Genomic DNA, 27,607 nt, shown 5'->3' with positions numbered 1-27,607 from the left:
TTGGGGTTTTTTAAAAATGTTTTTATCTGCTTTCACTAGGAGATGAAACAAGCTCACGATCAGCAAGAGTGATTTCTGTCAGACAGCAAAGCTGAACGAATTTTGTGCTGCCAAGCTTTTAGAAAAAGTCAGAAAAAAAAAAATAAAACCAGAGCTTTCATCTGATGAACCTGGACAAGGATCACTAGGATCCTGGCAAGGTTTAATTTCTCATTTTTCATGGATTAACATCATTGTTTATAGTTCAGGCTGTTGCATAGTGACACCAGCTCTAAACAGGGTGACAAGAAACAAACCCAACCAAACAAATAACAATTCCAAGATGCAGCAATGCCTCTGAGGGGGGTTTAGAATGAGCTGATTTTACAGAAATCCACCTATGAGCTTCCCCACCAACGGCAGCAGCTGGGGAGGCAGAGCTGGTGGGGGAAGTGCCCAAGAAGCCTCCAGTGAGGGTACAACTGTCTGCACAGAGGATTCAGCTCCCTGAACTGTAATGAGCAATTTGTCTCACAGCTTTGATCCACTGTCAGTTTAGTTGGCACTGACTCCAGGAATTAAATTCCAGCATTTCAGGGTAACCTAATAAAAAATGGAAGCAGCGTGTGGTAGATATTTGTAGATAACCTGTTACCTGCTGCAGGTGTTGACAGAAAAGTTAAATGTTCTTCATTTATAGTACAAAAAGTCTCAGATTCCTGAACTCAGAACTACCCAACCTTGCCCAAGACAAAGTACCAACGAGATAAAAGAAAATATTTTAACCCCATGCTCTAAGCTAATGCTGTGCTGGTCCTGTGTATGTGAAAGGCTTCGTTAGAGGAAAGGCTTCCTTTGTACAACTGAACAGATCCTTTATTTGAACCATCTGCCCGTTGGAAAACAGGTTCAGAACCTGGGAGAGATCAGTTCCAATTCCATTGTGATGGAATATGTTTGAGGTTTAATTACAGGACAATTGCTATAGATTTTTAATTATATTTTCAAGGTGATAAATGCATTGCACAAAAGCCATAAATATTTTTAGCTCTGGCATAACTGATCAGCACCAAATAGAGCAGTAAATACTGGCTTTAGAAAACATTTAGGAAGGGAATATAAACCCTCTTTAAATCCAGCAAGTGATTTTATCCTACTCTTACGCTGTCATTATGCTGCAGATGGATCACAATGCATCTATTTCAGGATGTTTTGGGCAACAACCTTCCTCCTTAGCAAACTCACACTGTATTGTGGCTGGAGGTTGTCCTGCTTGACCGTGGTGAACTGCCAGCAGTCACAGCATTCCTCAGCAGCCACTCAGTGAACCTGCCAGGATCATGACACTTGTTCTAGTACTAGTTCTAAGAGTTACCAGACTTCCAGCCCTTCCCTGTTTCCCACTGCCCTGTATTCAGGCAGGAAGTTATGTGACAGCAGGGAAACGTTGCTGCTCAGCCCACAAACACACAAGGTGTCAGTTGAGCTGTGGAGGAATTCCATCATGTGGGTAAGTCTTTTTCTAACACTGTCAGACACGACAGGTTTGACTTTCTGCCCATCAAAAAGATAAAGTTTGTTCTTTATTTTTAGGCCAGGGTTATGAGATGACTTCATTTATTCTTAAAACAAATAGCTCCCCAAGCAGCAGGGCAAAGCAGGAGCTCTGAGGATCATTTGTTATCTAATAAAGCTGTAAGTCTTCCTCTATCTGAACTGGGAGCTGACAGATTCAAGGGGGATGAGCATTAAAGAATGAGGCGAGAGCGAGGAATCAAGTCAGACAGCAAAGATCAAAAACACAGGGTTCCTGAAGCACTGGGATGGAAATGTGGACAAACAGTGGGACTAAATAATACCACTGGGACAGAGGAGGATCCTCAGAATGGCAGACAAATGAGGCTGTTGGATCACTGGTTGTACCTGCAGGAGGGAAATGAAGCACTGTGGCCAAAACCATCGAAGTAAATACATTTCAGACTGAAGGACTGCAGTCCAAGGGTTGCTCTAACAGATGAGGAATGACATGATTTCACCCTCCCAGCAGTGCCACAGGCCTTAGCTCAAGGCCAAAGACACAGCAGACAGCACACACAGCAACCAGCACTGGCCAGAGGCTTCAGTGGGTTCTGTAATTTGCTGCAACCTGACTTGAATTGCAGCAGAGGAAATATTACAAATAACCTTAACAGCTTTGCAATCCCTTTATTTCAAACACAGGGATTGTTATCTGGAGCCTGATGTAATGCAGCTAGAATGTGCCTTTTATGAGTATGGAAAACTTAGGAAAAAGTCAAGAGTCATTCTTAAAAAGGGAAGATTTGTAAGGGATGCAGTGTATGAATGAGCCATTATGAATTTAAATATGTCATATCAGCTTTATGGAGCATCTTTTGACCCTTAAATGAAATTGAATAAGTGTGAATGAATTTCAATGCCCACAGACCCAAATCTGGCACTGTTTCACTTGAAAAGCAGTGCCTGACTCCACGATTACTGCACTGAGGTTGAGAGACAGGCATATGAAATATCTGGGTCCTCCACGCCAACAAGGATTGTGGAATCCGTCTTTTATACCCGTTACATTAGCAGAGAGGATGCATAAACCTTTTAGCAGCAAATCATTGAGGAATTAAGTTAAAACCTCCCTCTTAATACACGAGAGAAAAACAGGGGCCAGGCTACAGCACTCCAAACAACATCACAGCCTAGTTTTCACAATCAACACAAAGTAACTCTTCTTCAGAATGAATGGAATGCAAACCAACATTATATTTCCATTCTCCATACCCTGCTTTTGAGCTCTTAATGTACAGAACAACAGCTATAGCTGCCTAATTAACTTGACTCGTCCCCTAAAAATACTCTCTATCTCAGCTCTCCTTCTGTTCAGACAGAATAATGTTAATTTAATGGAAAGGTCACGTTATACTACAAGGAACGTAGTGACATTCCATTATGTCCTTCTCTCCCTGCTTACAGTCCTCTCCCCACTGCTGTTGTGTATGCAAGGCATTTTCCATAAGACATTTCATGAATAATGAGAAACCATCTATCCAGGGAAAATGCTGCCTTCCACCACTTGCTGTTTGAGCCACATCATTCTACAGTCTCGAGCAAAGCAAAACACCACCGACTGGATTTTACACAAATGGTTTTTTGCAAGCCAAACCCAAGATTTAATTATTACACTTCCCCCCCCCCTCACTGCTGAATGCCTTTATTCACTTTGCCTGCACAGGGAAATATTCCAATTCAAGAACAAGTTTCAAAGTTCTTGCACGTGGATTGAGTTACCCTGAACCTTATTTTCCTTATGAGAAGGATGATTCCTCCTCTGTCATGCAGCGTTTGGGGGGAATTAGCAAGGTGTCCTGGCTGAACTTCAACTCGTTTGAGCTGCTGTCTGCTCACTGAAGTTCACCCCTTTCAGCTGGAGACATCGTTCTTCATCATTTTCTACCCTGCCCTCTCAGGTAGAGAGAGCTCAGCAGCTCTCAGCAGCTCTGCTCTGCTGACCACAGTTAACCAGGGATGGCTGATATGACCTCTACAATCAGCCTGTTAAGTGTTTTTGGCATCATTTGGGGCAAAACTGATCTATGAATACATTATCCTTCCTAGAAAAGAGGACAGCCCAGCCTATCTCTCTACAAATCTACTCCTGCCTCAGGTCTGCATCATCTAGTCCTCCACCAGTTCTGATTAGTTTTCTTGGAGTATAAAAATCACACTGATCACGTTCCACTACACCTAATTAAATACTTATCACCTTCTGCTAGTGATCATGTACACACGGAGTGCTTTCTAATTTCTGTGTATGCAAAAGAGCTCAGCTTTCCCTCCTGGAACATTTTCTTGCATTTCTGCTATGCACACTATTCATTCCTGACATAGTTCCACTGAACATGACATTAGAGAAATCCACCAGTGTCTGGTAAGATCAGCATTAACATTCCTTCATGCTGAGTGACACAAAGGATCCAGAAGCTCATCCATAAATTATAAGGTGTTAACCTCATTGTCCACTACAAGTTCTAAACTGACCATACCCATAAACAGGAGGAACCATTTATTTCTTACGTAGCACTTCTGGTCAAATATCAATGTTTTTTCCCATTCTCACTCAAAAGCAGCCATTTGACACGGTGTTTACAGTTATCAAAAGTAATTTTCAGCTGCCACACTGCATCTGGGGGAGCACCAGGTTCTTCAAACACAAGGAACAGTCTTATTTCTTTCATTATATAAGCTACAGAGCATTTGTATGCTCCATTTAAGAGAAGCAGGCATAAAACCGGTTCAAAAAAATCTAATGTTTTGAATATTCACTGCAAAGTGTAACCTTTGTACTGCACTTCTCTCCTGCCCCAGGCACGATATTGCAGCTCAGTTCCCAAAGCCAGGTGAGCAGCACAACCCCAGCTCCCCGTGATCACGGCAGTGAAATGCACCATGACTGTACCAGCAGCCTGACATTTGGCAGGTTTACTAAAACCCTCATAACAATGCATTATTACATTTGATATGCCTCCCTTCGTTCATTATGGAAGCAGCCTTCAGGAACAGAAATTGAACTTTTGGGATTGGTTTGGCTGTTATGAAGCCAATAGCACGGAGATTGTGTGGACCTCACCCCTTAGCTGCTGTTCCACAGATGTGTCAAACGCATTTGGCAATCATAAACCCTTTATTTTTATAGAGCAGGACATTTTCACCTAGTTAAGCTCAGGTCAGGAGTACCACCTAGCATTTGATATTCATGTTAGGCAGTAAAATTAACACTCTAAACCAAATAAATAAAGCCCATTCTTAAACCCATAGTTCCATGAGCATATGCCCTATCTTGGGTCTCATTTTTATCACCATCTCTGTTTCACGCTCTAAAAGACAAAGCAAAGCACCTTCAGGAAAAAACAAGAGCTCAGGCTCAGAAAGCACTTCACTGTAATACCAGGTTTACACTTTCCATTTGCAGTTAGGTAAGATAATTCACTTTTCTAAGTCACTTTCTGCATAAGTACAAGAAAGGCAATGACTGCCAGTCTCACAAAGCCACGAAGAAAAACACCTCAACAAAACTCTCAGTACATGAGTGCTTGAATTTAATGGTTAACAGTAACAGAACCAACTACTTCAGCACTGAAGGACTGCTGCTCTTCTGAAACAGTCCAGAACTTCCAACAGGCACGTGACTGCAGTGGCAGAGTGGATCACACAGAAGAACAAAAAATAAAGTCCCGAAATCCTGCATCAACAGCAGCTTCATTATGCCTGCTAAGTGGCCTCAGATACTTGGCTGTCAGTGTTGTTATGCTCTCGTTAGAATTACTGCATTATGATGCAATATTTCCTCATTTTGTCCATGCACATCTGCAAATAAGAATTTTGGTTCCTCAAAAACGGTGTGACTGACATTTTTCAATTTTTTATTAAGGGTCTGTGAAAATTAAAGCCAAGTTAAAGAAATACATGTATGGTTCAGGCTAACAAAGGGGAATGAGCTTAATTAATAAAACCAACATTAGCCATTGTACAGCCTGACAGCATAATATGATGTAACATTTGCTGAAGGAGGAGAAAGCTACCTGCCATTCAAATTTGATAAAATATGTCTAAAATTGAACTTTCTTTCTTATATCATTTGCTCTCTTCCAGTTCCATCTATGACAATACCATTATCTATCACCTCACTTCACAGGTCCTGTTTATCTTTCATTCTGCTCCTTTTACCACCACTCTCACACAACCAAACTGCTCCAGTCACCTAAAGCCACACCCTTTTCTGTTATTCCATAGCCAAATTATCCACATGTGGGTACTCACCACTTTCTTATATGCCCTAAGACCTTATGCATTCAGGCTTACTAACATTTAACAACAGGTACACAAAAAGCAGCAATGTACTGGCACATTATCATTATATTGGAAATGTCTGGTGGGTCACTGCCTCCTTGGATGGGGGAGAAGAAAGTCATATATGAGAGGGAGATCCAGGCCATTAGGCTGTTTATTTCCAAAAAAACCCTCCTAAGTTCACCTTCTGCAACAAGAAATGCATCTGTTACTATTTAAAAAAAGGAAAAGTAGTGTAGTGTTACGCTTGCTAAGTTAGTTAAAGGCAACAGGAGACAGTTAAAAATAACACTTGAGTAACTCATTCTGTTTACTGGAAATCACATTTACCCATCAAACATGTACAAACAGAGTTTCACTGGCTTGTTGCAAGCAGTGACCTGGAGAGAACTGGAAGTGTACATCAGTTTGCTCTGTGAGAAGTGAAGCAAAGATGTCACCTCAGATGCACATCGTGCATTTATTCTGTCCTGCCTGATGGTTACCAGCTGGCACACAGGAGTTATCCATAGAGGTTATGGAGCTTGGAGGAAAAGCCATTGGTGTAGCACCCACAGCTCGTTCTGCCCCCCTCCACACTGAGCAGAACAGCTGCTTCCCTCTACCTTCACTCCAGAGGCAAGAAAAAACCAAACACCTCATAACTTGTTACACCAAAGGAAGAAAAAACCAAAGAAACAGAACCCGAACAACAACAAACCCACAACACCTTTTTGCCTATTAAAAAAAAAAAAAAAAACAAAAAAAAAAACAAAAAAACAACAAAACACCACAGCACAGAAAAGGAACCTAGAGAAGGTTAAGCGAAGAAAAACTATCTGCAAAATCCCCCCGTGGTAATGAGGTCCAAGGGATCTCCATGGAAACCCAAGCCAGGCATACCTGTGTACCCCCTGCATGGAGCCTTCCAGAGGGAAGCACCACACACCAGGACAAAGTCTTTCTGACATCCCAGGTCTCTCAGAGGCACAAAACCCTTTCATTGCCACACAAGCACAGCAGGATTCTCTCCTGCAGTGTGACAGAATTTGGAATCACACACAGTGCCACTGAGCTTGCACCTGCTTTTTTGGTTTTACACACTCCCTGCTTACCAGCACTCACATATTTTGGCCACAGCAAGGTGACAAACTGCAGTCAATCGACAAAGGGCAGTTTTCCAACTACTGACTTCCTTGCACTCAGGAAATTTATTTTGTCCATGATCTGCAAGATCATGCAAATCAGACAAAATCTATACAGCTATTGCAATGGAAGGTAAAAGCAAATGTGGTTTGCAGATGCTTTTAGTTTACACACTGATTCATGGGGGGGGCACACGCTGCAGTCAGAGCTTCAAAGAGAAAAAAAAAAAAGAACTTGGGCATAATCTTGAGTTTCTCATCTTCATTCCCAGTTTTTCCATCAGAAATGCACAGGGCCAAACAAGATAAATTTGGATCACTGGGGAAGCTGAAAGCATGACTCTCACTGCTACAGTCTCTTCTGTTCCCTCCCTGGTTTTTCTCATTCCCTTCATTCTGTCCAAAACACCAGCCCTCATTAACCCTGGAATTCCTGAGCTGACAGGTTGTCATGACATGATGAGCCTGACAAAATAGTACAGCAGAAAAAAAACCCAAAACCCAAACAACCTTGCAAAAAAAGCCTATTTCAAAATTCTCACTTTCATGCTGCCAGTATGCAATTTTTTAATTGTTAAAGAGATACTCAAGTGTTTACCAGCAAAGACTTTGAGACCACATTTAGCAAGCAGTGGAAAGATGTGGAGGGTCCAATTTCACCAGCCAACGAGCTACCAAAATACCCCAAGACATACTTGAATCTGAACATCTCACCACATCATATATCTACACCTCATAGAGCTAATACAGAAAAAAAAAATCTAGAAGGTATTTTGTGGCTTTCCACTTTCAAAACCAATTGAGTAGGTAATGGAAAAAAGTACTGGGCTATCCATTCTCACTAGCATTTGTTGAAATCTCACATTCTTTATACAGGAAATTCCAAGGTATTTCTGAAGCTTCTTCTAAATCTATTAACAAAACAAACAAACAAAAAAACCCCAACCAACAATTTTGTTATTTTTTTTTTAATGACTCAGGCATAGCACTTAGACACGGGCAAGAGACCTGTGCTGATCAATGGCCACATATTGGTTACTCAATTTGGAAAGCATTAGCAATCTCACCACACCAGGGCAGCCTGGCCAGACCAGTTTCTCCATTTTGGACAACCTAGGAAGACAATGCACCTCCAGTGTTTTCCTGCTCTTCCCAGAGTGATAAGAAATTATGACTAACCTTCACATCAGAGAGCTGACAGAAAAAAAGTTCTGACCTGAAACACATGTTTTAGCGTTCTAGGAAGCAAGGTTTTAAATTGAAAACCCTGACAGATCTTTAACTACAGCAATAACAAATAACATCAGCGTAATTTCTGTTGAAAGAAATTGCTCTGCTTTCTTATCCAGTTTCCAGCTTAAAACCCTTCATTGCTGATGCTGTTGTCAATCTTATCTAGTGACCCATTTACCCAAAGCACAGAATTACAGAACAGGATTTTATGACAAGTACAGAGAAGGCTTTGACACTAATAATACTCAAGATTTTGTGGACTCAGATTGTTTTTAGGGTTTGGTCAGAAAGGCCACCTTTCCTTCACGTAAAAAGTCAACAATCCACCTCAGAGGTTTTACAAATGAATTTGTCGTGGCAATTAAGGGGAAGAAGTTCTACAGACACGATAAAAGGTGAGTAACATCCCCATGCACCGCTACATTGCAGAATAAGAAAGAGACCTTTAACACATTGCTCTGTGAACAGTCAGGAAATCAAAAATACTGTCTGGATAGTTACATTCTATGACTTTCAATGAATCAGTGATGTCTGCAATGCACACCCGACCTTTGAGAGAGAGGGGAAAGGAACTCAGACTGAACAAAGTAACTTCCAGTGATCTGTAACAGAGGGTTGAAGGGCTCTGTCTCTCCCTGTGGGTCTGGACTGATAGTAACCCGATGCACAACCAGGCAGACCCTCAGGGAGTCTCCTCCCTCACCCCCACAACAAGGTTTGAAAGGACAAGAACCTGAAATCCACTGGGAAGATGCTCGGTGTGTCTGTTCTGGTTAAAATACAGGGTCTGTTCAGCTTCCCAGGATTCTTCTAGAGAAGGCAGTGGCAGGGAGCAGACAGCACATGCAGAAAGTCACCACACACAAAGCACACAAAACCCTTCTGAAAACACCAAGCCACTGCTGGGGATGAGAGGTGGGATGATGTGCAACCTAAAGCCATAAGGGCTACAAAATCCACACCACTGTGAAAGTTGTCCACTCCATTATGCTCGGATAATGCTGTACAGGATGGGGAAAAGAAACCTCCTTGTTGTGGGTTTGGGGAATTTTTTTTTATGAGGGGTTTGAGGAGGGTTTTGTTGTTTGGTTGGTTTTTTAAACACAGCTGCTACACATCCCAAGCTTCCCATGTCTCTCACTGGTATTGCCAGTGGTTTGGGCAGGGTTTATTTTGTTCCAGTGGGTTGCAGTAGAATGCAATTCTTCCACTGGGCTGGCCCAGCTTTCCTTAGTGTTTTTGCTGTAAGACAGTCACCACATTCCCTGTGTGTCTGCAAAACAACAATTTCCAATGCGACAGTGAGAGTGTTCAAATATCAGCTCTAGGTTTTCTGATACCAAATTCACTTGATAAAGAAACAAAAAGCATCCATGAACATGCAGCTTAAACACATTTGTTGCCACTAAGTACATAAAAAAAAATCCTAAACATGCAATTATTACATATCATACCCTAGATACCCACATTATTTTTTGAAACCATCCACGTTCACTTGAGTGGTTTTAGCTCTTAAAATCTACTTTTTAATAATATCAATTTAGAAAGCAGCATTACCAGCAGATATTAGCATATTCAAGCCCTGTTGAATTCACAGGGCTTTTATTATCTTCTTGTTGTTTACAAATTTTACTGTCATTCATCACTGCAAATCATCAGCTCTACTTGTGGCTGAAGAAAACACTAACTCAGAAGGCAGAGATGAGTGCAAATGTATTAATCAGAGATCATGATTTTTCTACCAGGAATGTTATGCTCTCAGACACCTATAATTAGACATACCCAGTACCTATAATCTTCTCAGTTATTCAAAATATTATGGGGACTGCTCAGTGTGGGTAGGAATGGAGTGAATAACCAATAAAAGCAAAAATACAGGTAAAGCGAGGTATTTTTAGAATTAGGCTATAAAAATACATTTCTGTTCTAGAATTTCTAAAAAATACACAAAAGAAATATTTTCTGCAGAGCACAGTGGCAGCTTAAATAGTGAGACCTGGTGTGTGAGCAGCATGAAATCCCTGGGCCTTCCCTGGGTTGTGGAGATGGAGGGAAACAGGATAGGTCAGATTCCTTTTTTTTTTTTTTCCAACTCAGTAACACCTACTTTTTAGTTAAAAGGAAAAAAAATTGTCAGTCTGAGATTTCCAAGGCTCTGTAGTGCTTTTAGCCATGCTGTGCACAAAAAGGAGCAGCAGGTGAGACTGCTCACCTCTGATTGCTTCATGAATCTAAAGCATAAGCCACAACCACACATTTAATAATCTACACAGGGTTTATTTTCTGTATCAGTTGTGTACTTTTAATTTGGTTAAGTTAAGTAGCAAAGTTCTAATTGGGTTTCAGAGCATCCTTAAGGATCAAATCCTGACATCATTTTTCAATACTAAACCAACAAATGAAGCAATATTTGCAGGATTATCAGAATTTAAAGGAGTATATCTGCAGTTAAATATCTTTAAGGCAACTTCTAATACTCAGAAGGAAATACATTTTAGAAATTAAGGGTTAAAACAAGAACACTGGCAACACTTGCTGGATGTTGGCTAATTTACAGAGGCAAGCCTCTGACTGAAGACAGCCAGCAAGATGCTCCTTTAGGAATTGTGTAAAAATGAAGTGAATGCCACCAGTCTGGAGCTTAAAACACTCAATCTAAAACTTTAAGCTCAGAATGCAACACACACGACCAGAGCAGAAAATTAAGCAGTGGGTGGACAGAATCTTTTCTGCCTATCCTGAATAATAACCATCCCTTGGGCAACTCCATGAGAAAGCACACGGCAAGTGTAGGCTCAGAGTCACAGGGACTGACTTCCACAGGGAAAATTGCTCTCTGCATGGAACAGCACAGAAACCTCAGAGAGCCTCAGATCTCCCTGGGTAAGCCAACAGCACTGAAGAAAAGAAAACAGATGGCAGAACACTGCAAGCTCATCTCAGGCATCAGCAACACAGTTCTTGTCCCTCTGGTTTATGATTTAAGCTTGACTTACAAGCAACTTGAGACAGTCCAGAACCCACAAAGTCAGTGGGTGTTGCAGGACTGCGGAGACCAGAAGAAAAACCACACAAACAATAAACTACCACAGACAGTCCTGGCTACTCCCCTTACACCTTCCTGAAACCCAAACACAGACACAACGTAAAATATAAAATAATAGATCAACTACCTCCGAAGCCATCCCTACTTATATAAGTTGTGTCACAAAAGCTTTACTTTTTATACCATTCTTATGTTCAACTTCTGAGGTGTTTACCCACCTCTCAACTGTCAGCATTGATAATTCCTGCTTTTGACTCATCTTTTACTGTCAAGCCCTCACTATGATTCCTCTCCTTTCATTTTCAAGACTTGTTACCTTTCCCTTAACTACGTCCTCTTTATCTCATGTTTTCCTTTTCATTCCTTTTCATTCAGGAGCCTGCTACTGTCTCCATTTTAACTGCTCTCATTAAGAACTTTAAACATCAGTTTCAAAAGCCAGTTCCCGAGTCATAATATACACATCAAAACAGTCCTCCTTTATTTACAAATATTCTCTACCACCATCAAATGTTGCATCAGATTCCCGTGATTGTTCACAGGAAGGCGTGGAAGATTTTTTCAAACATTTACTTAAACAGAGTTAATAATTCTTTCCCCTAGAAACAAGGGTTTGCAACTTCCTTAGAAGAAAAGCCTCCCTACTTTTACCATTAAAGGTTGAACCAGGGAAGTCAGGCATACCTGTGCAAGCTGCCCCAGAGAGCAGAGGTGATGTTTTGTTTGATTTGTGTAGAGAATCTCTCCAAGCTCCTGATAAGGCTTCCTGAGGGGGGTGAGGTGTCCAGGAGTGAATGGCTTTTCCCTCCTGTGGTCATTTCCCCAGAACACTTGTTCCCTTGGAGGTTCACTGCTTATGGCCAAGACCTTTCCCTCCTCCTGAGCAGAGCCAGGCAAAGCCTAAATGTGCATAAAATCTCAAAGATTCAGCACTTTAGTAGCTGCCAGCACCTTTATTGTGCTATTCTGAGGTGGATCTGGGACCAAAGGTGCCTTGAATTTGCTGCTCCTGGGTGGATTTGGAAACACAGGTGCCTCAAATTTGCTGTTCTCAATTTTCTGGTCCCACCTATATTTGCTACCACAGGTGCCTCGAATTTTCTGTTCCCAGTTTGCTGTTCCCACATATATTTGCTACCACAGGTGCCTTGAGTCTGCATTTTTTAAACGCATCTGGTACTGGCACTGTTCCAGAACAGGAAACTTGGTGGTTTTAATTCCCTAAATTATTAAAACCACTTACTTCCCAGCCATGAAAACACACACACAGCTGCCCAAACTCTGAAGCAAGTGTTTTTAATTTTCTAAAGGCTAGCCCAGCGGAAGGATCTGCAGTTAATTAACACTACACGAGGTCTTATTCCCCTCGGCAGCCGCTCAAAAAAAACCAAACTAGAAACAAATCCTGAGGGGTCGGGACACCTTTAAACCCAACCAACCTCCTGGGGACCAGCCGGAGCATCTCCCTCTGACGGGTTTCATGTCAAATAAAACGTATTTATCGCTATTTCTAACAGCGGCGGCACTTGCCCTGCCCGGAGCCCTCACGCCGGGGCTGAGGGAGGCGCCGGGACGCCGCTCCCTCACAACCCTCACGACCCTCCCTCGGTCCCGGGGCCGCCCCTGAGGGCAGGGGGGCTCTGCAGAGAGTCCCAAACAAATCGGAGGGTTGGGCAATCACCGACCGTAGGAAGTTTGACAAGGGGCAAGCGCCGGGTTCTGCCCCTGGGATGGGGCAAGCCCTGGCTGTGTGTGTAGACGGGGGAAGGAGAGGCTGGAGAGCAGCGCCGCGGAAGGGGACTGGGGGTCCTGGCAAGTGGGCCGTGAGTCAGCAGCGCCCTGGTAGCCCAAAGGGCCACCGTGTCCTGAGGGGCATCAGCCCGGGCGAGGGAGGGGATTGTCCCAGTCTGCCCTGCCTCGCCTGGAGTTCGGGGGGCAGTTTGAGGTTCCTCCTGGAAAACCCACACTGGGGGACACCAGGAGGCAGCAACTGGTTTCTCCAAGCGTGGAGGTTGCCCCTGGAGATGGATTTTTTTTCACCTTTCTTTCAGATGAGGGACAAGCTGAGGTGTCCCCTCGAGCTGAGGGACACCAGCGCTGTGGCCAAGCGACACGGCCATAAACAGTGTGTTTTGCCTTTAAATAAACAGAACTTCATCGCAACATTGTTGGAGGGCTCAGTAATTAAAACACCGGGGGGACCAGAATGTCATTCTAACAGTAAGGGTGATATTCCTCAGTATTTCAATTAAATAAATATAGTCCTTGGCTCCTCTCCCACGTGACAGCTTGGGGTGCCTGGCAGAGCACCCCGGGCCCCTTCAATGCCCAGGGGACCTCAGGCAGGTGCTGCTCAGCCCTTCAGAAAACCCATCAAACCTCACTCCTCCCACGACTGTTTTCAGTAAAAGCCTTTCAAACTTCATTCAAACCTTGTCAAACAAGCTGTAACTGGTGCAAATGAAAACTTAAGATGAATTTAATACTGTACCTATTCAGCCCTAAAATACAGGGCCGATCAGCAGCAATAACACATTATTTGAGGTATATGATTTCCAGCAGATTGGGTTTTTAGCCTGTCAAGATCACTCCAACCCTCTGAATCCTGTGAGTTCTCTAAAGGGACAAGGTATCTAGAAACATCTCGTCCCTCCTCTCCGTCTTTCCTCTCAGCCCTGAAAAAAACACCCTTGATATAATTTCTCTGCATTTTAATCTGTCCAATGCTTCTTTGCTATTATAACTTTTGATTTAGAGTGATGTGACCAGACAGGAGAGGGCAGAAGTGGTGAGACACAGTGGACTTGTGGGGCTCCAGGGCCCTGAGGCTGCAGGAGGACACAGGGGGTGTTTGCAGCTGGGCAGAATCCCCTCTATCTCATTCCTCCTCAGCTTTATATTTTCTACAAGCTGAATTTTCCTCCAGAACCTCGTGCATTGCTCTGCTTTTTTTTTTCAGGAAAAGCTTCCCGGACACACAGTGGTTGGAGCCAGAGATGCTCACCCACTGATCTGCTAAATTGGGGAGCTGGAAACAATTTCTGCTACTTTTCTCATTGGATGCAGCTTAATCATAGATGTTTCCAGCTGAAAAGAAATATTCCGACACCCAGTGTTTGAGACAGCCACAAAAAATATCACAATTTGGTAATGATGACCCTCTGAGCGCCTGCTTTTGTTGGACCTGGGTGTACAAGAGTGATTTCAACTGAAGTATTAGAGAAAGAACTAGTTTCAATGAATTCCAATACACAAATGGTGATGTCTCACCTGGCACTGGGATTTCAGCTCTGGGGATTCAGACAACCTTCATCTGCAGCAGGTTGGGACTACTGGAGCAAGGGGACCTGGCTTAGACAAATCACCCCAGCGCCCTCTGGACCTGGGAGTCAATCCAGATGCTGCAGGTGCTGCAGAGGAGCTGGGTGGGCACACAAGAGCCATCCCACACCCCCACCCTGCACACGGCAATGCTGTCACCCTTTGGAGCCGTGCCCAAAACACGCTCTGCTTCCCTGGCAGATCCATTCTTTAATGGCTTTAAAACAACTAAAGGGCCATCAGGCTTCATCAGGATGTTCAGGACCCGTGTGCTGGGAAAGGCACAGAGAAGATGTGCACAGGGTGATGTTCTGTGCACAGGGTGATGTCCTGCTGGGGCTGGACACTCCCTGTCTCTGTTGGTCTCCACTCTCTGCAGTTCATGCCCAGGTCCCCCATCCCACCAGCACAGAGGCACCTGCACCCCATAGGCAGCATGCACAGACCATCTCACAGACCTCTTGCACACATCATCACACCTCTCTCCAGACTGTTTGCATATTGTTTCCCCAAAGTTTGTCCCTGGGGAGCCCACCCTGCAAACTCCTTCCTGGCAAGGAGTTCCCTCTGGAGCGCCGAGCTCGGAGAGGAGCACGCTGCCTGTGTCTGGCTCCTTAGTGCCATGTCCATAGAAATGAGCTCCCTCCAAGACAGAGGAGGAAGAATTATTCAGAAACAAGCAAAAAAGATGGATCTATGGGTTTATGTTTTTGGAGACATCCCCCCCTTTTTTCCTCCCACATCCTTCAGAGGCTCACAGAGCTGAGCCACGTGGGATCTCCCAGCACTTCCCTTCCTCAGCTCCATTTCTCCTCCACCCTGTTCATCTCTAGTCCTATTTTCAAGCAATACTCCAGGAACAACAAGTATACATTTGTTTCTTTTTTTTTTTTCCTCTTGTGTCATTTCTCCATCCAGCTTACAATTTTGGTGGCAATTTAACAGCTTGTACAAATTACATTCCTATCTTTTTCTCAGTTATTGTTAGAGGAGAAAGTCCCATTTTTCACTGTGATCCTTCAGGTTTCTGCTGTCACTGTATTTAAGACTTTTTCTTTTTTTGTCCTTAGCTTTTATTTTCTTATCCCTCAAGGGCAGCCTTGGAAATTCAAAGCTGTTCCCTGCCTATCAGTAGATCTGGTATTCTCTTTTGGCAAGTCCACAGCAACTGTCTCCCTTCCTTCCATTCTTCCACCTAAATGACACCTTTTCTCAATAAATTACCCTTTGTCTCTCAAAGCAACAGTTCCATTTGTGACAGTTTGGATGTATAATAGTTGCATCCCAGAGGATACCTTCAGGAGCGTCAACTAACAGGCCAATACAAACTCACTGGTGCAGAAAATAAAGAGATTTATGTATTTTGGGCCTTATTCCCCCCCCCCCCCCCTCCCCCAGTAGTCGAGTTGTGCTCTGAATTTTCAAAGTTTGCATTTTAAGATACAGTGGCTCATCACCAAAAAAACCTCTCCTGGAATGGAGGGATGGCAGAATTCCCTTTTTTCCAACATAACATCCCTTGGGGTCCCTGGAAAATATCTCAGAGCAGCCAAACCCACCCAACCATGCCCCTCCTGGTGTCGGGCTTCACAGATTGTTTATGCTACAGAGGAAACATTGATTTTTCAACCATTTCCTAGCAGTAATGACGTTGATTGATTAGTAATGCTGTTGCTAATGGAGGGTAAACGTGTGGAGCAGCAGCTTTGGGGTGTCCCCAGGCTCCCTGTGGGCAGTGGGGTCCCCAGGAGCCCCCTCTGCCCTTGGGGACACATTCACACCCAGCACTGCTGCAGGGGGGATGGAGCAGATAAAGCTTGAGAAGACTGAATGGTCACACCCTGCCCCCATCAGATGACAGAGATACCCAAGCCCAGGGCTGGCAACAAAACCACCCTCCCTGGCTCCTGCAAACTGCCCAAAAGCAACAGACTGAACATTTTTACAGAAGTTGTCAAGATCCAGACCTTGGCTTTAGCAGCCTGTGACTTTCTTCTCACAGCCCTGCACCTTCTGTCTCCTTTCCAAACACCAGACAAGCCGAACATTATTTTCCAATCCCAGCATCTGGCACGCAGCTCTGGGCAAGCCTCTCAGCCTGTCGCTGCTGAGATAAATGAGCCCGTTTCAGCGGCCGACTTCATAAAAGTATATGAAAAGTAGTTAACAAAAGGGTATTTCACAAAGCCAGGAATGCAAATGCAACCTCTGAGATAACTAATTAACTGGAGGAGCCAGACAAAGGGGAAGCAGCTTCCCATCTGTGGAAATAGATGTCATTTTGTAGAGGCTCCAATTAGTTCTGCCCTGTCCCGCAGCCGTTTTGTTGTTGGCGCACACAGGCTGCTCCTGCTCTGCAGCTCCCGGGGCTCTCGAGGTGAAGAGGGGGAGAGCAAAAATGGGGGAAGAGGTGCTTCACCTTGCAAAAGTTCTCTACAAGGGATCCAAGCAGCAAACAAAGCCAGGGTTGTTTTTTAGAGGCTGCCAGTGCAGCCGAGCGGAGCCATCCAGCACAGAGCACGGGCAGCGCTTGGCCCGGACTGAGCCTCAGGAAGATCATGGAATCACAGAATCATTCAGGTGGGAAAAATCCTCAAGATCCAACCATTAACCCAGCACTGCCAAGTCCACCACTAAACTGTGTCCCATCCCAGCACTTCCATTGAGAAGTGGAGTTTTTTTCAGGTTACCTGTGGATGCCCCATCCCTGGAAGTGTCGTCCCAGGGGTCAGGTTGGATGGGGCTGGGAACAACCCGGTCTAGTGGAAGGTGTCCCTGCCCGTGGCAGGGGCAGTTGAACTAGATGATCTTTAATGTCTTTCCAACTCAAACCTTTCTTTCATTCTATAATTTTTACCTCTCCTCGAACATTTCCAGCCAATTTTGGGCACAAACATTAGGGTTTGCTACACCCCATGCTTTGGGCTGTCCTCCGCTTTGGACCAAGGCACAGCTCCCACCAACGTGCTCTCCAGGGAATGTGGCACCTGGAGGGAGCACATTGGGGTCAGTCACCACCTGTGCCTGCCCCTTTCAAGCTGTTCTCCTGCAGTGTTCAGCTTTTCCTTTGCTCCTCCACCTGAGAGGATCCCTGCAACCCCCAGCCTGCAGCGAGCTCAGCAGGGTTAATGCTGGAACAGAGCATAACATGGGAATTAGTCACCACCGGGACCTCAGTCAAGTGTTTTATTTAATGCCCTTTTCCAAAGATGTTTATACTTGAAAAAAAAATGAAGAATTATGAGCTCCCTGCTGACAGCTGTGACTCAGAGGAGCTGTGGGCACACTCCATTTAAGTGAGAAGTGTCTTCGCGGTGCTGATGAAACGTGGGTGAGGAGGGAGAGGGGCTGCTGAGAAAGTGGGTTTTGAAGGGAAAAAGCCCAAATGACCTAAATTTGCACTGCCAACAGCTTTGCTACAGCGGGAATAGCTCAGACCACCAATGGTGAGAGCCCATGACTAAAACTGCACCTCATGGCTTGGCCAAGGTGTGACCTGCCCTGTACCAGCCACCAGAGCGGCTCTGGCATTCAGTGCACAGGGCAAATCCATGCCCAAAACCCAGAGCAGGGCAATGCTGTGCCACCAGAGGCCACGCTGCCTCTCACCATGCTGTCCTGCCTCTGTGAATGCCAGGAACTCGCTCAGCAAGAAGTTTGTGGGACATTGCCAAAACCTCAGAGCTGACTTTGAACACCACATGCCTTTGCCAGCCATTATGTGTGACCTGCCCTGGTACACAGGCCTGTGCACGGAGCACCAGAGGCACAAATACTTGCAGAAATCATCTGGGGGTTGCCCAAGGCCCTGTGTAAACCATGGCAGGTCACAGCATGGGCATCACAGGAGCCAGAAAAATTACAGGGAAAAGATAATGATAATTGGGTCACCTTTTCTCCACACGTCATCTCCCACCTGCATCCAGCAGGAAATGAACAGGTCAGGCATTGGCAGCAGCCAGGAGATGCTGTAGAGAGGGAGGGCAACCAGCAGTGCAGTTAATAGGGACACAAGCCTTGAACTTTCTTTGGATCAACTTCTAGTGCGTTACTGGAATGGTGGGGATCAGCTGCCAAGCAGAGGCATTTGGAAATCCTCCCAGCTCTTTCCCAAAGTGGAGGAGGAAGAGGCATTGCCTGAGCTGAGCTGGGTTCCTCCAACCCCTGCAAGGCCCCCAGGGGACGGGCTGGGAGAAGGGACCTGCGTATCCGCAGGATTCAGCCCCTGAAGGTCAGGCAGGAACAGTGACTTTGCACAACACTGTGCCTCTGTGACTCGTGACACCACAGCAGCTGGCAGAGGCTCTCTGGGAGCCGGCTGCACCCGGGTATTATTAGATGTGATGGTTTTATTTCTGCTCCAGCCAAAGTTCAACTGAGCTCTGACAGGCACTGGATGCATCCTGTCCCACCAGAAAAGCTGTGGCTGCTCAGTGCTGAGGGTCACCATGTCCCCTGCACACCACCATCCAGCCCCAAAACTTCCTACAGCAGAGTATTTCATCATGTCCCTTTTGTTATCATTAAAGAAAATAAGAGAAGCAATGACAATAAATGATCCTAAGCCAGATCATATAACCCTTCCCATTTGCAGTCCCTAGGGAAAAATTTCCTCCTCTCTTTTCAGAGCTTGAGCTCTCAGAAATCTCTTTGCTACTGTCTCACTGGGGAGGTGGAGAGGAATGAAATAAGAGCCTCCAGAACTTCTGTACTGAGCTGCAGCACATCCCTCTGCTCCTCCAGTGTCACACAGCATCTCCCCTCACGAATGGCCCAGCCTGGGCTTGCAGAGGAAGAAAGCTGGGAGAAGCAGGGCCAGGGCTTGCCACAGGAAAGCAGCCAGGCTTCACAGTCAGAGAGGGCAAAGTGGGCAATACCAGAAGCCCAGAGACATAGGGGATCCCTCTGTGCCATCCTGGCATCTGTGGGATGGGGGGCACTTATCCAAGCCCCTGAGCAGCAGTTCCCAGCAGGCACACAGCCGGCTCCTTGGAGCTTGTCAAAACTTCCCCAGTGCAACAGTGAGCCTGCGCTCTGGGCTGCAGCTTGTTGAGATAAATGGGAATGTAGAGAGAAAGTCATTAAGATCTCTTCCATTTACACCATTCCTGCCAGCCCCCGAGAAGCTGGGATTTTGTCAGATCATGTTATCACCACGACTTTGCTGTTACCGAACCTTGAAGACATTCTTCCCAAAAGCACAACCACCCCCTCACCCTCTCCCCTTTCAAATCTCCAGCTATTTTTATTTCACTCCTTGAGATAAAAGTATGTGTGTGGGGGGAGGTATTTACACACACATAAGAAAATATCAATGCACATAAAAATAACTTGATGATTTGAGAGAGACATTTCACTTTCGCAGAGCATTCCAATCCCCATTCCATCATAAAAAGAAAATGCTGAAGTTACTGAGGCTTGGTGGGGGTTTGTTGTGGCTCTTGGTGCAGATGCAGTGAGCATTCTGCTGCCCACAGCAGGCTCTGCAGCTGGGAGAAGCAGGTACTGGGTTTGTGCTCAAGAAAAAAAAAAAAAGTGATTTTTTATGTCTCTAGGAAGTTTATGGCTCGCTGTGGAGCAGATACAGTGAATTCCTGCAGAAACCCTCTCACACCCTTACTTCATTCGTTATACATTTCCACATGTGTCACTGCCCACCTTCACATTGCTTTTATGTTTGAAGTATCTTTTTTAAAGAAAAGAGGGAGGAGAAAGATGAGCACCCAGTACCTCCAGTTACAAGTTGATGCTGCCCAGTCTGGGAGCTTGGCTGTGCCCAGGCCTTGGAATGATGCAGCATCTGCCCCTCGCCTGGGGTGAGCAGCCCAGGGGCTCACACACCACCTGCTCCTCCTGCACATCCCACGGGATGCATTTAGCATCCACTGATCCCCAAATCTGGGATCCACTGGGCAAGAGCAGCTTCTAAGCAGTGCATGGATTCCAGGAGGGAGCGAGCTCAACGCAGCAAGGCAGGCAGGAGGCAAGGGCAGGCTCAGCCTGGCTCAGGGAAGCATCTCTGCCAAAAACAACTCGTGAGACCCAGGGCAGCTCTATCAGTGTCCCTACAAGCCCCAGCACGCCAGGATGTCGCCAGTCAGGGGCTGCACCAGCCAAGCAGCATCGCTGTGCAGGACAGAACGACCTCACTGGCTCTGGCACAGGGAAAACCCGCCCTGCTCACAGAGCCCCGGGCTGGCTGTGGCCAGCCTTGTTTTGACTCTTTTTAACAGGCTGCCACACACAGCGTTCTTGGTGACAAGTGACAGCCTTACTGCACTAACTGCGCTCCACCAAATGGTATTACTATTATTATCTGGGCTTGTGGGCATAATAGATAATATGCCAACCCCCTCCCAAAATAACCTGGCGTTTGAAGCAATTTGAAGCAAAAATTCGGATTATTTGCTGAACATCTCACACTGTGATAACTCGAGGCAGAGCCGTGTCCTACCAGCAGTGTTGCTGTGTGTTCCACACACCTCAGCTGCAGGGAGCTGCTCGCACTGAGCCGCGGGACGGCTGTCACCAAATCACTCTGTAATTGCAGGAAGAGATAACAGGAAAAAGGCAGCGCTCCGGCAAACTCTGCCTGGCCAAGGGTGTTTAAAAATACCTAACCCAGACCCCGTGGCTTGTGCAGCTCTGCTGGGAGTCGGGAAGCCCATGCTGGTGGCAAGCAGGTGCTCCCTGCAGGCTCGACCCTTTGAAAAAACTGCTGGGATCTTGCCCAGGATCTCTTCTCCCAAAACTTGAGCCAGATTCCAGCTGGGAGGCACTCTGCTACACTTAAAAAAACACAACCACGTGCCCTGCCAGCGACCTCCATTTGGTGTTAAAACACAAAGCCATCTGACCACCCATGGGGAGCATCACCCCACCTGCCGACGGACCCATCTGCTGGGATGAATCCGACAACACTGGAAAGAAGTTTAAAGGGAGTATGTAAAAATAGCTTGCCAGAAGGTGGGCTGAAGGGGCAGCTGCCCCAGGGGGACCAGCTTGGATGGGGCTTGAAGCAGCAGCTTCTGACCCAGCAGAGGATCAGAGGACCATGGCTGCAGGTGCTGCCCCTCACTGCTGGGCTGCTCGTCCCACTGATGTTCAGCAGCATGAGTGGGGAGGCAGGTCAGGCTGGGGATAAGGGAAAGGCTTCCCAGGAGCACCAGCACTGCTGTCCTGTCATCCCCAACACATTCTCCCAGGAGGACCACAACCAAGGCTGGCATATTAGCTACTATTGCTCACGGTCTCCCCTCGAGCTCCCCAGCCCACCCCCAGGAACTGAGACCCATCCCAGGACACAAACCAGCCCACACACGTTCCCTGTGCCGTGACTAACAGCTTAAGTAAACAGCCAGGTAAACACAGCTAATTTTACTTTCAGAACAAAAACAAAAAGCCACAAAGCCCAGTTCTTCCTCTTTGAGTAACGACTGAGTGTAATTATTGGCATTTGTCCTCCGGCTGCTTTAGCGAGGTGCCAGCACTTTAAAACCTGGCAGCCGCTACAAGACAAAGTGACATATTTAGCTCAGGAGCGAAAATGCTGCTCGCCTGTGAATGCCAAGGAGCAGGAAAACAAAAAGCACCTGCGAGGGAGGTGCCTGCTGCTGGGGAGGGTCCACAGCATTGCCTCGAAGCCAGGGGGATGGAGAGCCTGTCCCTAAGGCAGCATAGCTCTGGGGATGGCTGGAATTAGGAGGATTTATATAGCCAAATGCTCCATTTGTGCATTTGAAGGTCTCTGCATCCTGCAGCAAGTGGCTTTCCAAGGAGAAATACAGCTCCAGCCACTGCACTTCACTCACAGTGCAACTTCCAAGGGGTCTGGCTGTGGCTACTTCTCTTTGCTAGAAATGGGTTTAGGCAACACCCCAAGAAAACCCAACCCTGAAAGCCACCTTCCCAGGGCATGGGTGTGAAGGTTTGTTGTCACAAAGGTTGCCTTCATTGACCTGGGCTCTAATTTTATGGTGAGGCTTACACTGGGGCTGGCTCCAAGCAGCAGCACCTCACCCACACCCCCAGAGCAGTCGCTCCACAAGTCCAACAGCCTCTCCCCATCACTCCAGGTGCACGCTGTGGTCACACTAAGGTCCCAAGGGACTTGAATCCTGCAACCTCTCCAGCTCTCCACGTGCATCCCAACCTCCACAGAGGAGGAGCAAGGAACCCTGACCTGACCCTGCTGGGGTTGGGATCTCTCAGTGTTAAATGCCATCAGATGAGGCCATTTCCCAAGCAATGAGCTGCAAGGATCTCGCTTGCTCTGTTTGATGCCTCCTCTTGTGTCATTTAAGTAGCAGGTGGTGGAAGGGGGGTGAGGAAAAAACCCTATAAAATAATGTTTAACATCCCTTTAGTTTCAATTTATCTGAAGAGGATTCAAACAGCACAATTTCCTCCTGCCATCTGGGTGCCACTTTAAAAGACATTTTCTCATATCATTGCAATTTCAGAAAATCTTGTTGTACAGCTATGGAAATGCAAGATGCTTCCCCTACATTGTGCATCAATGTGAAGCTTTTTAAACCTCAACAGCAGCTTATGATATATTTTGACAGCTCACAGACGGCTCCTGAGAGAATTTCCCAGTTCCAACGCTACCCGTGCAGGGGGGGTGCCAGCCTTGGGCACTGAAGTCCCTCAAGGCAAAGCTCTCTGCTTGTTTTTGTACCAATTTCTGCTTTAGTAATGGGAAGAAGATTCTCTTGCAGATCTTTGAACCTGCTTGCCTGAACACTTGGAGCTGCAGGAAACTGCCTATGGGTGCACACAGCAGGTGCACGTGTTCATGATGTGTATTTTCCACTCACGCACCCCAAAATAGGTTAGAAACACACTGAGTTACTCCAAAACCTTAGAGACATCTCAAAGGTCCCTATAAACATCCTGCAAGTGGGCAGCCTGGAAGAGGAGGAAGGCTCTAATGATGTGCCTGCTGCTCTCAGCCTTTCCTGGACACCCCAAACAGCTGCAGGGAAAGCTATTCAGTGCAGACAGCAAACCCCAAAACTCCAGCTCCATTGGAGAGGGGCTTTGGTGCCAGCCTGAGCCATCTCCTTCACCATCCCAGCCCCAGGGGAGACTCCCAGCCCTCAGCCAGGAAGGAGGGACACCCCAGACCCTGGCTCTAAGCCTTGGCTTTGCTGAACTCCATGCCAGAGCCTCAACCCCTGCCTGCACAGACACCCCCTAATCATGCAACAACCTTCTATGAGCAGTGATACACATTTCAGGCAATTCCTCCATCCCTGTGAAAGCTGTTTGTCCCTGTCCCTCCTCAGCAGAGGGAGAGGCAGAGCCCTGGTGCATCCCAGGGTGCTGCTCCCCTCCAGCCACCTCCAAAAGCATCCACGCTCAAACACTGATTCACAGCCAGAGGAAGTGCCCCAAGAATGAATCAAAGGGTTAACACAGGTCAGGGGGTGTTTGATGTCAGTCACTTTAACACTTAATAATCACAGAAGTACAGCAGCAGTAACTCTGGAGCAGCCAGTTCATCAAGGGGATGAGCTGTGCCTGGTCAGAGATGGGACACGGGGTGACTGTCAGCTCCTCCCTGTGTGTGGCAGGGCTGCACCCATTGCCCCTGCAAGGGGGAAAGCCACAGGACACAGAGCCAGGGTTAAAACCAGGAGGGGGGGGTCCAAACAGTTCCCCCCCACCCCAATTTGTCACCAGCTACAGAGCTCTGCTCCTCTGACACATCCCCACTGCTGCCTGTGTTCCAGCATCCCCAGCCTCAGCCATGGGAAAGTCCTGGGACAGGCAGAGAACGCTGTGGGAAGTCACTCCATCCCCAGGGGCACACTGGGAAGGGAAAGATAAGGACTGGGGACCAGTGGAGACTTTGGTTTAAATCCAGCAAGTTCATTTTTGAAGATATGGCCACAGGGCTCCTGCATGGCAGGGGAGGGCAGGTGCCCCACAGGAAAAGCTGGAGCTGACACTGAGCCAAGATCCTGGACAAATAGGCAAAGCTTTTGTCAAACACCCCCAGACTCTGGAGGGGCCTGGCAGCTCGCCAAGGCCATGAGCTAAACTTAAATTTGGTAAACCCAGGACTGGGTCTAATCCTGGCAAATCAAACCATGACTCTGTGAGATCTTAGAGCAAGAAGCCCAGTCTTGAGCAACTCCTGCCATGCATAGTTCAGGAAATCAAGGACATTTCCAGTGGAGAAACGGGTGCCCCTGAGGGACCAAAAAGTCTTCTAAGGACTGAGGATCTGCCTTGCTACCCCACATACATTGCTTTATGAGGGCCTCAGCTTCTCCAAGGCCCTTCCAGGTTTGCACCAATACAATCAGAAACCAGCCCTGGGAACGTAGGTGGATGTTGGTTCTGTGGTGTTCTTTCCAAACCTGGCTCCTGCAGGATGGAGCCCCTTGCAGCTCTCTGGGAGGAGTTGAAATGCCGAGCACGCCTTCGCCCTGATTTTCAGAAATTGCAGTAAATCAGTATCGCTGCAAATTGCCCTCTTTTTTTGGCTCTGGCTTGATGCAAAGAGGAAAACAAATGGAGTTTTAAAATTCAGCTAATCAAGGAGTTAAAGAGAGGTTAATCCTAATGGATTAATCAACTCAGAAGGATGGGAAGGAGGCATGGGTGATGAGGAGCAGAGAAGCAGCCAAGCCTGGTTCCTCCTCCCAAGGTTCAGGGACAGTTTGGAAATGTCTTCCTCTTCCACCTGGCTGCATCCAGCATAGGGACAACAGAGATTGGATCTGGCAATAACAGGTGAGTTCTGGGCTTAGATACATCTTCCCTGAGAAAACACTGAATCCTTGATGCATCTGTTATCACCCCCTGAGGAACACAGTGAGGAGTGTTTGACTTCACCACCCTCCCCTACAGACACCAATAGGTGATAAAATCCAGGATGTGGAGTGGCCCTAACACTCCTGCAGAACTCAGGGTGGGACTGGTAAAGGGGTTTGAACAGAGCAGAGCTGCCTCAAGGCTTTCCACCACCTCCTGCACCCACCATGGCTGCCCAGACCACCCTGCAGAGTCCAGCCCATGGCTGCTGTGACCAAGCATCCTCCTGCCCAAAACATCACCATCTGCCTCCCACCACAGCTGAGCATTCATCATGGGGCAAAGCCTCTTTATTGGCAGCTAATTGGGCTTAGGCATAAGCAGGGCTTGAACATAATTAGTGACAGTGAAAGCAAGGAGGCTTAAAGAAGGTTATTAATGATATACACACTGTATACAGCAGCATAATCGCAAAAAAAAATATTAGATCCATTAAGTATCATTATCAAGGCCTGGAGCTAATCATTTAAGCTTAATGAAACTAATACATTTCTCCAGCACTGGCAGTAGTGCTCATCCCTCAGAGGGAAGCAGCTGGGGAGGCTCGAGCTGTGGTGTCTCCACAGCATCACTGCTGACCCTGACCCTGGCACCAGTACCTGTGCTTGCTCCAGGCTCCATGTTCCTGAGAGCTGAGCCCCCTTCCAGGTGCTTTCAGCAGCAATTCATTTACTTCAGCATGAACCTTTTGCTTTGGCAGCTCAAAGGCCTTCTTGTCAATGACCACAGACTGGTTTGGGTTGGAAGGGACCTCAAAGACCATCTAGTCCAAACCCTCCTGCCATGGGCAGGGACACCTTCCACTAGAGCAGGTTGCTCAGAGCCCACTCCAGCCTGGCCTTGGCAGGGCACTCCTCCCACTGCCTCCACCCACACCTCCCTCCTCTCCCTTGTTTTGAGCAGCTCTTTGGAGACCGGAGGAGAAATGACTCGGAGCCAAGGCGGCTGCGATGATCTCACTGCTAATTACGCAGAGAAGTCATTTAGCTGTGGCTGCGCCTGATGAAGTGATATGACAGAGAGGACCAAAACCCCACAGCCACTTCGTGCATTGCAAATTGTAGAGAAATAAAAAAAAAAAAAGGGAGCAAACCCAATGCCTTGACTGCTGTGAGTGCTGTGCTACCCCCAAACTGACTGCAATTAGGGACAGGCAGCTCAGGCTGGGACACAATTAAAAATCCCATCAACTCCACTTTCCCCAGGCCTTTGTCCATGTCTGTTTTCCATCCCAGTCCCAGCAGCAGGATCAGCCCCGCAGCAGAACTCACCATCATTTTAAAGATGAGCCTGGGATTAGCACCAGCCTTATTAAAACCACTCACTCACACCTCATTTTACCTTCACACTGGAGATGATTTAGCTTGATTTATTCTAATTAGTTGTAATTTATTGTTTTAATGAGCTCTTCTGCAGGCTTTTTGTGCTTCATAACTACTTTCCTTGGCTGCTATAATGCATTTCAAGGAGGTCTTTTAATAAGGAGAGGTTTCCAAGGCTGCCATGGATAGGGAGGTTTTTGTTGGAATGAGAAAGAAGAAAAATTAAGCCAAAATTTGCCTCTCCTCCAGGATGGGTTTGCTGGGGAGCATCTGGCTGGGAGCAGGAGGCTGCACTTCAGTTCTTCACCCAAATGACAAGAGAGCCCTTAATTATCAGCACAGTTTACAACTGGGTTTAAAGACTGACAAAAGAAAACAAATAGGAGAAAAGTCTCCTTCCTCGGGCTGCAGCTCATTATCAGAGGGGGGAATTCGTGGCTGGGAAGTGTTGCAGTGCCCAGAGGCAGCTGCAGCTCCATAAAGGGGTCCCTGATGCCCAACACCACAGGCACACACACTGCCCACCCGTGAGGGTCTGTGCTGCTGGGGTGGGGGGTCACTCAAAGCCCACCCAGTCCCCTCTCAAGGTGGGTACTGGCAGAGGAATCCAGAACATGATGCCTTAACACCCCACAGGCTTTGCTTTATCTACAGAGATCTCTCCTCCCCTCCCCTCTGCTCGGATGGGTGAAGCTTCAGGAATTTCTTAGTCTGCTCCCAGGGGTGGCTGTGCCAGTTTGTGGCCAGGAGCTCTTGCTGAGCTTCCCAGCCTTTGATTTGGAAGGGGCAGAAAGGCCAGCTGGTCAGTCAGTGGGTTATTTCTCTGATATTGGGTTCTTTCTTAAAACAAACAAACAAACAAACCAAACAAAAAAAAAGTAAGCTTTTACTTTTCTGTC

The 27,607-nt window shown here is 46.7% G+C and overlaps 1 protein-coding gene across 1 annotated transcript in view; it reads right to left on the bottom strand.

Moving 5' to 3' along the window:
* CCDC60 (coiled-coil domain containing 60) overlaps positions 1–26,149 on the bottom strand; it is a 64,959-nt gene extending 38,810 nt beyond the window's left edge. Inside the window, 2 exon segments of the mRNA XM_064675545.1 lie at positions 11,923–12,372; positions 26,060–26,149. Coding sequence (XP_064531615.1) covers positions 11,923–12,372; positions 26,060–26,149 — 540 coding nt within the window.
* Between the last annotated feature and the right edge of the window lie 1,458 nt (positions 26,150–27,607).

Source organism: Pseudopipra pipra, chromosome 18 (assembly GCF_036250125.1).
Source record: "Pseudopipra pipra isolate bDixPip1 chromosome 18, bDixPip1.hap1, whole genome shotgun sequence".
NCBI classification, from domain to species: domain Eukaryota; kingdom Metazoa; phylum Chordata; class Aves; order Passeriformes; family Pipridae; genus Pseudopipra; species Pseudopipra pipra.
This window is presented reverse-complemented; position numbering and strand designations above follow the sequence as displayed.